The sequence below is a fragment of the Conger conger genome, chromosome 10, assembly GCF_963514075.1.
Source record: "Conger conger chromosome 10, fConCon1.1, whole genome shotgun sequence".
Classification (NCBI taxonomy): domain Eukaryota; kingdom Metazoa; phylum Chordata; class Actinopteri; order Anguilliformes; family Congridae; genus Conger; species Conger conger.
In genome coordinates this window covers 22,824,139-22,836,934 of record NC_083769.1, presented here as the reverse complement: position 1 = coordinate 22,836,934, position 12,796 = coordinate 22,824,139, and the positions used below count along the sequence as shown (strand labels likewise).

Genomic DNA, 12,796 nt, shown 5'->3' with positions numbered 1-12,796 from the left:
AGAAGTTTAATGATGTCAAACTACCATGCTAACTAGAATGGACAGAAGAGTTACTGGAAAAGTTCATCTTGCTTTGAGGTTGTTTGGAAGAGACGCAGAAAGAGAGGGAGACATACAGAAAGAGAGAGAGTGAAAGGAAAAGAAAAGAAACTCCTTTTTATGTTGCAAGTCTCAGAGTGAAGACGGAACAAATAACAATACCTAAAGGAATTTGTCAGAGGAAATACACAAATTAAACACACTCATGAATAAATGAAATTATGAAATCGGTAAGTAACAGACACTGAGGTAGTGGACTAGAGAGCTTCATATGAGCTTTACTGCCACAGCCGTTTGAGTGAATCAGTCACAGTCTGACTCGGTCAGTCCTGGTGAGCTAACAGACTGAGGCCAACTACAGTCCAGTTCAAAGTACCAGTCATCTGACAAGTACTAGTGGGTACAGGAGGGAATTCCACACAGACCGGTCTCTGAAGTATGTATATGTATGACATTATAAGTTTGTAATGCAGAAATAACAAACAACAGGCAAGCAGAAAAACTATTGACTTATTTTTTTGACTTATTAAGTCTTCTGCTGCTGTAGCCTATCCACTTAGTGGTTTGATTTGTTCAGAGATGCTCTTCTGCATACCACTGTTATAATGTGTGGCATTACTGTCACCTTCCTGTCAACTTTGACCAGTCTGGCCCTTCTCCTCTGACCTCCCACATTAATAATGTGTTTCTACCAGCAAAACTGCTGCTCACTGGATTTTTTCACCATTCTCTGCAAACTCTAGAGACTGTAGTGCGTGAAAATCAGCAGTTTCTAGGATACTACCCTGTTTGGCACAAATAATTCCACAGTTAAAGTCACTTAGATCACATTTATTCCCCATTCTGACATTTGGTATAAAAAACCCCCACTGAACCTCTTGACCACGTCTGCATGCTTGTGTGCATTTAGTTGCTGCCACATGATTGGCTGATTAAATATTTGCATTAACAAGCTGGTGTACAGGTCTACCTAATAAAGTGATCACTGAGTGTATGAGTACACTACACTACTAAAATGGCTACAATGACAAAATATTAACTGAAATATTCATATCAATTTCGTGTGTGTAAAGAGCATTGTTTCTTTTCATTCTTTCTTTGTTTAGTTTGGCGAAAGAAGGCAGCATGCACGCTTCGTGAAGGAGAGGCTGAGAGAAAGAGAAGATGAATTTGAGCAGGACTTGCAAAAAAAAGGAGGAAGAGGAGAATACAAACGGCAAGAAAGGGAAAAAAGGAGTTAAAAAAAAGAAGAAGTAGAGGAAGAAGAATGTCATGCCTAGACTGGTCTACTCATAGACTTCCTTACGCTGTCGTCAGTAGCTGCCTTATCTATTATCACCTCAGGCAGTAGGCGTCCGCCGGGCCCAGGTCCTATGAGCGACACCACCCCGTTGCAGTCCACCGTGCTGTTGCGCTTGCCGTGGTAGCCGCTGTAGCTGCTGCGGCGGTACGGGCTGAAGAGCGAGCCGCGCCGGTCGTCGCTCTCCTCCACCGTGCTGTGCTCGTCGTCAGCGAACTCGTTCTCCGAGCCCACGTCCTTGGAGCGGCCCTTGAAGCTGAAGATGCTGCTCTTGCTGTTGTGACGCGAGAGGAAAGGAGACCCCGGGATGCTGAGGAGAGACTGAGGAGGGACGGAGGAAGAGAGAGACGGAGAAGGAGAAAGAAAGAGAACTTTAAAGGTACAATCGGTAGTTTCGTACTTCTAATGGTCAAGAGGGGAATTGCAGCAACAAACTACGACACTGTTTATCCCACCCCCTTCTCTGTGAACGCGCTGACGTTGAACCCCCATCCCCACACAGACATACACCATTGGCTGTGGCAAGTAGAACCAATTCCCAATCAATAAGCTTGAATTATTGTACAGCTATACAATATTTTGGTACAGAGTGTCGGTCCGTCAACGGTATATTTTGAAACCGAATTTTACCATAAACACAGGGAGAGGGTGAGTCAACGTCAGGGAGCCTTTTTCAATGATAGGAAGGGATTTACAATGGTCTTGTTACAATATTCTAACACATACATCTTACCTATTGTACCTCTAAACACACAAAAAACCACCAGGACATAAGAACAGCACTTATTACTGTTAGTGTTGTGGTTGTTGATGTTATTAGTACTATTCTTATTACCAGTGTTTATCACTTAATTTGCCAATGAGTTTTATTTTCATTCTTTATTTTTATGCTGCTGTATTAATTCTATTTAGCGTATGTATTTTTCTCTGCTAATTGCTTTGGCAATATTGTGGTGCACAATCTTGCCAATAAAGGATTATTAAATTGAAGTGAACTGAAAGAGAGAAGGAGACAGAGCTGGAAAAACAGAGAGAAAGAGAAACAGTTTTCCTCTGAACCCTGCCTTGCCAACACCTGCCAATTAGGCCATAGAGCACTGTCGGGCCTACTGTGACTGCATGAGCATTGTCTGCGTTTGATTCACAGCTCAGTACTTAACTTGAATTGCTTCAGTAATATCCAATTGTATATATGGATTGTACCACAGAAATGTAATCTGTTTAAGTTGCTCTGGATAAGATATTTTGTGAAATGTACACATACATGTATGTATGAAACACACGGGCATTTCCTGATGTCTTGATCCTGGATGCTAACCTAATATTTAATGTGTATCCAACTGTATTGCAATCATGATAAGTATTCATGATGCAACATGATTTTGCAAGCAGGTGTAACAAAATGAGAAATCACACTATAGTCATCAGAATGTTTTGGCTTCAACATCCCACAATTTAAAAAGGTATTTTCTAGAAATGGTTTGACTCCTGTTTCAGAGAGACTGGGGCAGTAGAAAGAGAGATAATGAAACAGGAGTGTAAAAGGCGTAGCAGAGGCCCAGGAACACTACGACCGTTTAATGGAAGCCTCGTTAATTATTCACAGCCAGCAGAGAAAGAACAGGAAACGAGAGAAGCAGAGCTGACTCTCTCTCTGTCCAGTACGTGACAAGGAAGGTGACGCGTGTATGACTGTGGATTCATGTCCTCCGCACAATATGGGAGGCCACTCCTGTCGCAGTGGTGATCTTATATTTTGCTGGTTAATCCTCATCTGCTTCAAAGGTGTATGAAATATGCTACATTAATAAAGGCTGATTGATTGATTACTGATTGATTGAATTGTGATAAAAGGACTACCTGCTTAGCCTTTACTTTACCTTGTTCATAAGAGAGGTATACCTCCCTAACCATTTTCTCACCTGGTTTATGGTACAGGTCTACCTGCCTAGCCATTAGCTAACCAGCTTCATACAGCTCTGACTCATTTCTCTCACACTTGGTTCATGGTTGTGGCCTTCCTTTGTTAACCATTTTCTCACCTGGTTCATGATGGAGGTCTTCCTGCCTAGCCGGTTGTCAGGGAAACGGAACCTGCTCTTCTTGCTGCCGTCATCGGACTCGGACTTGACAAACTTCTCGCTGTCGCCCTTCTCCTCGCCGCGAGACTGCTCCTTCTGCCGCCACTTCTTCTTGCGGTTGCGTCGCTCCTTGGCGCTCTTGGAGCTCACCTTGGACATGTCGGACGAGCTGCAGGACATGTGACCCCCGCCATCATCCTCTACGGCATCCTCTGAAACAGTTCCTGCAGAGGTCGCCATGGCTGCCGCCTGAGATCACAAAGAGGAAGAGGGAGATGAAGAGAGAGAAAGAGAGGGAGAGACAGAGAGTCAGGGGGAGAACTTTAACGAGCAAAAACACAAAAGAACATACATGTACCGTGAGCCGCACTCCGATGATGTCCGCAAAAAGAAAAACACATCGAAATGGAAAGAGACACACAAAGACAGGGTGAGACCAACAGAGAGCGAGAGACACGTGGAGACGGACAGACGGACAGACGGGGGCAGGGGGGAGGGGGGAGGGGCTGACCTGGGCGTCCTCCTGCTGCCTCTTCAGCTGTTCCAGCATGGCCTTGAACTCGGCCTCCTTCTGCTCCGCCTCCTCCATGGTGGCCTGGTTCTGCTCCTCGTACGCCATGGCCACCACAGCCAGAATCAGGTTCACCAGGTAGAAGGAGCCCACGAAGATCACCAGCACGAAGAAGATCATGTAGGTCTTCCCGGCGGCGCGCAGCGTCTGAGGCACAGGGTTAGAGATGCTGCTTACCCAGCATGCCTGGCACTGACCTCGCCACGCCCCTCACAGTCCCCACAACGGACACGAAAAACAATCTTCCATCAACTAGCATTTATCCAAAATAATGCTGAATAGAGTGCTCATGTCTTCCATAGGAACAGAAAAGCACTAACATACTCTTGAGGGGTCTAGCTCTCAGATATGTGGTCTAACTGGAGAAACTCTACTCACTGTGGCTTTGTGCCATGTCAGAGAAAATGAAGAATACACTCTGAATCAGAACACATGTCCAGAAAACACATTTTTCACCGATTAGCTTAATTTATTTATTTTTACAAACAAGCTGTTTAATGTTGCAAAATGCATTTTGGCTCCTCACACAATCTGAGCAAATGGACAGATTGTGATTATTTTTAGACTCTTCGATTACAAACAGCTCCCAACTTCTACACGAGGCACATCCACAGAGCATGAGCGCTGTTCCTCTTCTCTATGGAAGGGTGGAAAATACGGTTACTTTCACTGAAAGCAGGTACAGCACTAAATTCCAAGGCCTTCCACCGGAGGCTCCAGGCACCGAACCAAGGACAAGAAGAAGTCATATGAAGATATTGAATATCTCTCTCTTTGTCTCTCTGTCTCTCTCTCTCATACACACACACACACGTTTCTAGCTTTGTGAGCTTTGCCCTTCATGTATCCCCCCTTTGCCAAACCAAGGAGGAACCATGTCTGATGCCATGTTCCCTTGGATATAATAAACAAAGAATAAGAACAATTTCTCATTTTGAAGGTTAGAGGTCGATGTGTGCTAATTCTGTATTCATGATATATCATCAAACATAGCATAACCAATCATTTACTTTCTTAGAATTCATTATATTGATGTGTACAATATTAACCATGTACCAATCAGATTCAGAATTATTAGTAAAACCAATCATGTATCTGCACTTTTTTCATTTTATGAAGACGGGACTGCCAAGACTCATTACTTTGCTGTGTGTAAGTACTGGATTCTATCACAGAAATAAACCCAAAATGGATATACCCTGTTTTGCCTGGTCATTATAAGGGGATAATTCTCTCCGCCCAAAACCATTAACATCTGAAACTAACCATTGCTTAAAAGATTCTTAATGGAAAGGGCACATCAATCATTCTCCTGCCATTCCCCCATGATCACGTGACTACAGCAGTGTGCCAGGATGCTACGCTACACCCTGGCCCCAGAGCACTGCACAAATCTCTCTCCCCCCTCCGCACACAGGAGCAGTGCCGGTATCCCATTAAAGGGGGATGGGTAGTGTGCACAGAGAAGTGTTGGCTTACTTCACCGAGGCTTCTGGGTAATTTGCTCAGACATGTGCATGAATTATGAATCCAGTTTACATGCAGTGCTCAGAAAGACATTTTGAACACAAAACACTGAGAACAGGCAGATGAGACAAGCAACCAGTTACTTCACTCTGAGTCCCCCCTACTCTACCTCCTCCACCCCCTACCTCACACACTACTCCCTTGACCCCTTATCCGACACATGACTCCCACTACTCCTGTATCTGACACACTAGACCAATTCCCCATTTGAGGAAACTGCACCCCTATCTTACATATACTCACACATTTACATACTTCCCCTACCTCACACACTATACTTCCTATCTCTTATCTCATACACTGCAACCTCCATCTTCTCTCCCATCTCACACACTCGGACCCATAGCTCCTATCTCACACTATTTAAGATGCACGTGGGAAAGGGGATGACCACTGGGCTCCCTATCCCTTATTTCATGCCCCACATCCCCTTATTTCATAGGCCACATCTCATACTTTACATCTTCTATTACTATCTCTTTTCTCATACACTACACCCCCTATGTGACACACACTACACCTTATATTCCACCCCCAAAATCCCACACCCCCATTATACACACTACACCATCTATTTCACACACACTTTAGACACAAAAACAGACACAACATTTTTATATTGCTCTTTATCTCCTATCTCCTGCTAACAGACTTAACTAATAATAGATGTAACAGTAACAACAGTTTCAAGCCCAAGATATCTGGCATTTTTTTTATTCTGCTTTGTTAGTTAAACAAGATAGCATCATCAGAACCTTCAGAACACAGACACAGTCTTGACTGTATATTTAAAAAATAATAATAATAATCCCAATGAATGGAGGCAGAATGAAAGTGCAGTAACAGGGAGAGGGGGCAAATAAAAGCCCTCTTTTTCTGACATGACTGTACGGAATGTTCCACCCGTTTCCCAAACTGTAAACTCGCAATTAATATTTCATGCTCTCTTCCGTCCGCTGCTGCCCTCCAACACATAAGTGTTTTCAGCATTGCCTAGCGATTGAGCAATGCTCCATGAACTGGGGCGCTATGCAGCTACTCAAATGTCTCAAAAGGACAGTCTATTTCTCCTCCAAGTAAGAAAAGTGTGGCCTGATTGTAGTTTGGGTATAAAACAAAAGCCTGTTATTTCTAGCCTGGGTAAGAATGAGTGGTCCTTTCAACCACTGACAATTCTGTTTATGGAGCAGAATGGTGGTTTTGTAATGGTGTAGCACATCTCTGATATAGTAATGGTGCAGTGTAGGGCTGCAACGATTAGTCAACGTCGTCGATTATGTCGACCATGTAATTTCGTCGATTAGGATATTCATAACCGACGCGTCCTATTGTTTTGAACATGGCGGCGGCAAACCCAGCTGAGAGTGCGGAAGAGAGTACATCCAAAAAACTATTGAAGCAAAAACCCAATAATATGGTGCTTTGCACGCTGTTCAAAGACGAAACGGCAGATCACAGCAGCACGACGGCCATGCCAATACTAAAAAGGAAGGATCCAAGAGCTGTGATGCTAGGTTATCTAGCCTGCTATGCTTATGTATATGTAGCTCCGTAACGTCATTGAATTAGCTGTATTAAATTATAGTGTGTTGATTGCGTGATTTTAGTTAAATTAACGTAAAGCCCACGCATGTCTGAAATCTAGCTAGAGCTCTCGTATTAATGTAAATACAGCCATGATAATTGTTGGAATTGGACTGGACTGTAGCAATTGTCATAACGCCACAGTTACACTAACGTTACAAAGGCAACAATTTCCACTGCCGAGTCCTGATGGCTCCAGCCACTTAACGTTATGCATACCGGTAGAAATATTAGGCTGCAAAACTTTGACCACAGTTTTACATTCCATTAATGGTATCAGCGATCGAGAGTTTTTCAAGACAAACAAAAGGCAACGTCAGCAGCTGTTATAGTTCTGAATGTAAATATGGATATACCGTTTCAAAAGCAGTCTTAAAAATTCTTGTCTAAATGAACCAGTTATAAGGTTAGATTAATAACGTCTTTACTTATGTGCCGTCTTTTCAGTAGAAATGGCAGACGTTCAGTCATAACATGCGCAACATGTGTAATCTAATGAGTGCGCAATGAATGAGTCACATTCAAAATATAAATAACTAAATTAGTTAAAAATGTGAATTTCCATGTTTCCATGTCCAAGTACAACGTTTACCATCACCCTAATAAACACGTAGCCAGACGAACAAGTAGCCATGTGCACACTGCATAGTGACACAAATACTACCATCCGCAAGTAATCTGTAATCATAGTGCAGCCCCTCCATTGGATAATGGAGATAAAGATATTTTTTTCAGCATGTAGCTACTTATAAACATACATTTTGAAAAACAATGTCATAGTAACTGGTGGGTGTTACATTATTTCAAGAGAATAAAGTAGCTATTAAGACATCATACTTCAAAAACATGTCAATACATTTAGAAATGTTCAGCTGCAAATCGTAAATTAAAATCGACTAATCAATAAAAAAATAATTGACAGATTAATGAATAACAAAATAATCATTAGTTGCTGCCCTACCGTCGAGCACATGTCCCTAATATAGTAATGGTGTAGCACATCTCTCTGATATAGTAATGATGTAGAACACATGTCTCTGATATAGTAATGGTGTAGAACACATTTCTCTGATATAGTAATGACGTAGAACACATGTCTCTGATATAGTAATGGTGTAGAACACATTTCTCTGATATAGTAATGATGTAGAACACATGTCTCTGATATAGTAATGATGTAGAACACATGTCTCTGACATAGTAATGGTGTAGAACACACGTGCCCTCATAAACTTAGAACCCAAGGTCAAGGTCAGTGGTACAATAATGGTAATTGTAGAATTTTGTTTGGTATATATCCTCAGGTTAGTGGACTATGTTCATAAGTAAGTGCAGTAAACCTCACATTATGGGCTGTGTGATCTGACAGGCTGGGTCTCTGCCTTCTTTGACGAAGGGGTTGGAAGGGTGGGGTACAGGTACACAAAATATGGAATGCAGAGGTGCAACCATAGGCAACCCTTACCAGCATGTAAAGGTTCTCCCAGAAGTCCTGGGTCATGAGACGGAAGAGAGCCAGGAAGGCCCAGCCGAAGCTGTCGAAGCTGGTGTAGCCGTAGTTGGGGTTCCTCCCAGCCTTCATGCACGTGTACCCCTCAGGGCAGCGACTGGGGGGGAAAGACAAATACACTCAAAGAAAGTACCGTTTCTAAAACAACTTAAGTGTGTTAAAGCCACTGTGTTTCAGTGTGAAATGAACTCTTAGGTCAGTTCATAACATTTAAATATCAACAGTGAAATACCCTCTGAACCTTATGTACGTAATTCCTTTTAAGATGAACAGCAGAAATAAAACATTTTACAAGATTTGGGGAATACATTAGTAGCAGAGTGGCAATTATCTGGTAGTAGTGCAGTAATAGCGTCGTAGATGTGTTTGTGTTTACGTGGCATGGTAGCAGTGTTTTGGTTGTATAGTAGTTGTGTCCTAGAATGGAACCCTCACCCCGAATCAGAACTGTTACCACACAGGAGAGCTTCCAGTTGTCCTGGGACGATGTAGAAATTGGCTGAAAACAAAATAAAGAAATGTTAGCAACTTAAAAACCTCCTCTGTTGTAATCAGCATTATTTTTGTTCCTTCATAATCCCCAAACATGCCATCTTCGAAAATCTTCAATGGGTCACTACTAACTCTTGAGACCTCAAAGCCTTAGCGAGTCTTGGTATTTTTCACAGCCAACAACAGTTAAACTGAATTTGTTGCATCTCTTATTTTGATCTGTGTAGCTGCAAAGCAGAATGATAGACAGAATACATTCTTAATCCAGAGATCTCCAGAAAAAAACCACGATGTGCCTCACAGAGCAGAACAAAACAAGAAAAACACAGCACCTGAAATATCAACAGTGTGGTAAGAACAATGTGTGTGTTTATCTTTGCATGTCCATGCGGGAGGCTCACTGGTGTTCATGATGTACTCGTCCCAGTCGAACTTGCTGCTGTTGGTATCGGTGGAGTTTATGGGCCAGACCACACACTTCTGCCGCAGGTTTCCCATAAAGAGCTGCAGACCAATCAGGGCGAAGACGCTGAGGCAGAAGACGGTGAGGATCATCACGTCCGACAGCTTCTTCACAGATTGGATCAGGGCGCCAACAATGGTCTTCAGACCTGTAGGGCGGTGACACACACACGGGGGGGGCGCAGACAGTCACCGATATTCCAAAGCAAAGGGTCCTTAAGCGCTTCTGAATGGAATTTGCATCTAGAGGGACCAGCCTATAGACGCATCATGTTTGGCCGCCACCAGGGGCCAGTTACTGGGCCAGACTCAATATGTACAGGACTATGGCAGTAACCAGGTTGATGGCACAATTCTTCTCACCTGCTGCAACAAATGTTTGCGTTTGTTAGCACAAACATCTATTTACATCTTTTACAGCACGTGTTCGGCAATGTTACACTTTAGTGACAAAGTTTACATTTGAGAGGAAAACATATTATGTGCCGAATCTGTATTGAGTCGAGGTGCCATAAACCAATTTGGCTTGAGCAGGAGACAACCATTCAGGATGTGAGCTGCAGTGAGCCAATCAGACAAACATTAGAATTTACCGTCACTTTACCAATTAATGTACCAAAAGGTACATTTGAAAGACGTTTGTAAATACAGTAGCTCCAACAGAGAGAACAAGTAGAATTTAAGAGTCACCCCACTTCTCCTAGCGGTTGGACACTGACCGCATCATTACTAGATTGCATTAAAGGCATAGCTGGTCTTACATGCCCACATTGACCATCAATTTCACCATTTTCTAATTCTTGCCCCTGAGACTGTATAACCTGGGCTGCTTTTAATCGATCCAGTGCATTAACTGGTCAGATTTGGTCTTGTGGTTTAACTTGCTGATGAAGCAGTATGCCAGTGGACACACTTCAGTGTTCATACTTCAGTTCGTACTTTGTATTATTTTTAACATTTTAATGCAAAAAATGGTAATGGTAACTAATGAACTTGTTGTTGCTTTAAGTCCACAGGGCCCTTTTGAATTACAAAATTAATTAATATCAATCATGATGTGACGTCAATGACTTTCAGATATAGAGCACAAGTCGACTAGCCTTGGAAGGTCCCCAGCCAGGCATTTAAGTGCAAATGACATATTTTGATGTTGTAGACGAAAAGATGCCAGCACTTTTGGCAGGATGGAGAGCTGAGGCTTAAGCTATGAAGCTCAGTGAAGCCGCGTGGCTCTGAGGGTTACAGAGCTCGCGGGTGGTAAGCAGCCAGCTGAGGCCGACATCTTGGCGGCTCTCAGAGATCTTAGATCAATGGACAGCGTTCTGGGTCCAACCCGAGGTGAGGAAGTGTGGGGACTCCTAAAAACAGAGGGAGTACGCGGCACTCCGGCGGTTAAATGAATTCTGCAGCACAAACACCAAGCAGAACTAAAGGACAGAGGGCGGGGTGGGTTGCAGGCAGGGGATGGAAGTGACATGCAGGTCATTTAAACGCCAAGGCTGAAGAGAAAAATTGTTCACATCTCTGCCATCTGAAAAAGTTTTTCAAGTAACAGATTTTCTGTGCATTTTTTCATATAATTACAAACTCCCCATACCCCATTCCTTACTAACAAATTTTAATTTAGCATATAAAAGAAATGCCTGAGAACTAGACTGGTCCACTTCATTCTGAAGGGTTCTGCTGATTGGCACACATCCATGGCTGAATAGAGGGCAGAGGACCCCACCCCCTCCACGCAAGGCTCAGTGGTACCTGCCGGTGCAGCAGTATGCTGGGCTGAACCACAGCCCCTGTCTGGGGAAGCAGAGCTGGAGTATGAAGGCCAGTTCATAGTTAGGGCATGTATGATCGTTGCCACCTGCCACCAGCGATTATCACATTTCATGGTCGGTCGCAACAATTTTTCTTTATAGTACAGTGACGGAGGATTTGACGTCATTGGTATCATCATTGTGCCCAGCGCTGAGACTTAAATTATATTGAACTTTCACTCCATCGCTAGCTCATTTGTCATGACAACCTTATTGTAGAATGTTCTTATCTGTAATTATCTTCAGAAAAAAGTGTCATCAACTAGCTTCCATGTCTTCAGCTCACAAATGACTCCACTTTGCAAATTGGTGTAAAAGGCTCCAATTGAGTCTATAACATGCTGTAATGGTGTCTGTAACAGGGGCTGTAATTGAGTCTGTAACCGGCTATAATTGAGTCTGTAACAGGCTGTAATGGGAGTCTATAACAAACTATAATTGAGCCTGTAACAGGGGTTGTAAACAAGGCTATAGCAGGGCTTTAATGGAGTCTGTAACAGGAAATGTAATGGAGTTTGTAAAAGGCTCCAATTGAGTCTATAACATGCTGCAATGGTGTCTGTAACAAGGGCTGTAATTGAGTCTGTAACAGGCGATAATTGAGTCTGTAACAGGCTGTAATGGGAGACTATAACAAGCTATAATTGAGTCTGTAACAGGGGTTGTAAATAAGTTTATAACAGGGTTTTAATGGAGTATGTAACAGGAAATGCAATGGAGTCTGTAACAGGCTGTAATTGAGTCTGTAACAGGCTGTAATTGAGTCTGTAACTTGCTCTAATGGAGTCTGTAACAGGGGCAGTAATTGAGTCTGTAACAGGGTGAGTAATTGATTCTGTAAAAGGGGTTGTAATTGAGTCTGTAACATGCCCTAATGGAGTCTGTAACAGCCTGTAATTGAGTCTGTAACAGGGGTTGTAATTGAGTCTGTAACATGCCCTAATGGAGTCTGTAACAGGCTGTAATTGAGTCTGTAACATGCCCTAATGGAGTCTGTAAGAGGCTGTAATTGAGTCTGTAACAGGGGTTGTAATTGAGTCTGTAACATGCCCTAATGGAGTCTGTAACAGGGGATGTAATGGGAATCTGTAACAGGCTGTAATTGAGGCTGTAACATGCCCTAATGGAGTCAGTAACAGGGGCTCAATTGTGAGCTCTAATAAGACAAAGAAACAGGCAAGGTTCTGCAATCTGAGTTTGTATTTATGTCATCAGTAAATGTTTTTAAAAATGGTTTTTATATCAAAATAAGTTCTAAATAAATCAAAGCACTGTTTGAATAATTTGTTGTACACTCAGAAATAAATTTACGAAAAGTGCCTCAAAAGGTAAATGTCTCTGAGGCGGTATACTATAGGTCCATCACACTGAATACATAATTAATGTGCACCTTTTCTGCTTGGGAACCATACTCAT

The 12,796-nt window shown here is 42.7% G+C and overlaps 1 protein-coding gene across 1 annotated transcript in view; it reads right to left on the bottom strand.

The window, feature by feature from the left end:
- LOC133138880 (sodium channel protein type 8 subunit alpha-like) overlaps positions 1-12,796 on the bottom strand; it is a 75,674-nt gene that overhangs the window by 39,363 nt on the left and 23,515 nt on the right. Inside the window, exons 7-12 of the mRNA XM_061258001.1 lie at positions 9,506-9,715; positions 9,048-9,111; positions 8,568-8,709; positions 3,932-4,138; positions 3,382-3,669; positions 1,379-1,660 (exon numbers count right to left, since the gene is read on the bottom strand). Coding sequence (XP_061113985.1) covers positions 1,379-1,660; positions 3,382-3,669; positions 3,932-4,138; positions 8,568-8,709; positions 9,048-9,111; positions 9,506-9,715 — 1,193 coding nt within the window. The remainder of the gene's footprint in view (positions 1-1,378; positions 1,661-3,381; positions 3,670-3,931; positions 4,139-8,567; positions 8,710-9,047; positions 9,112-9,505; positions 9,716-12,796) is intronic.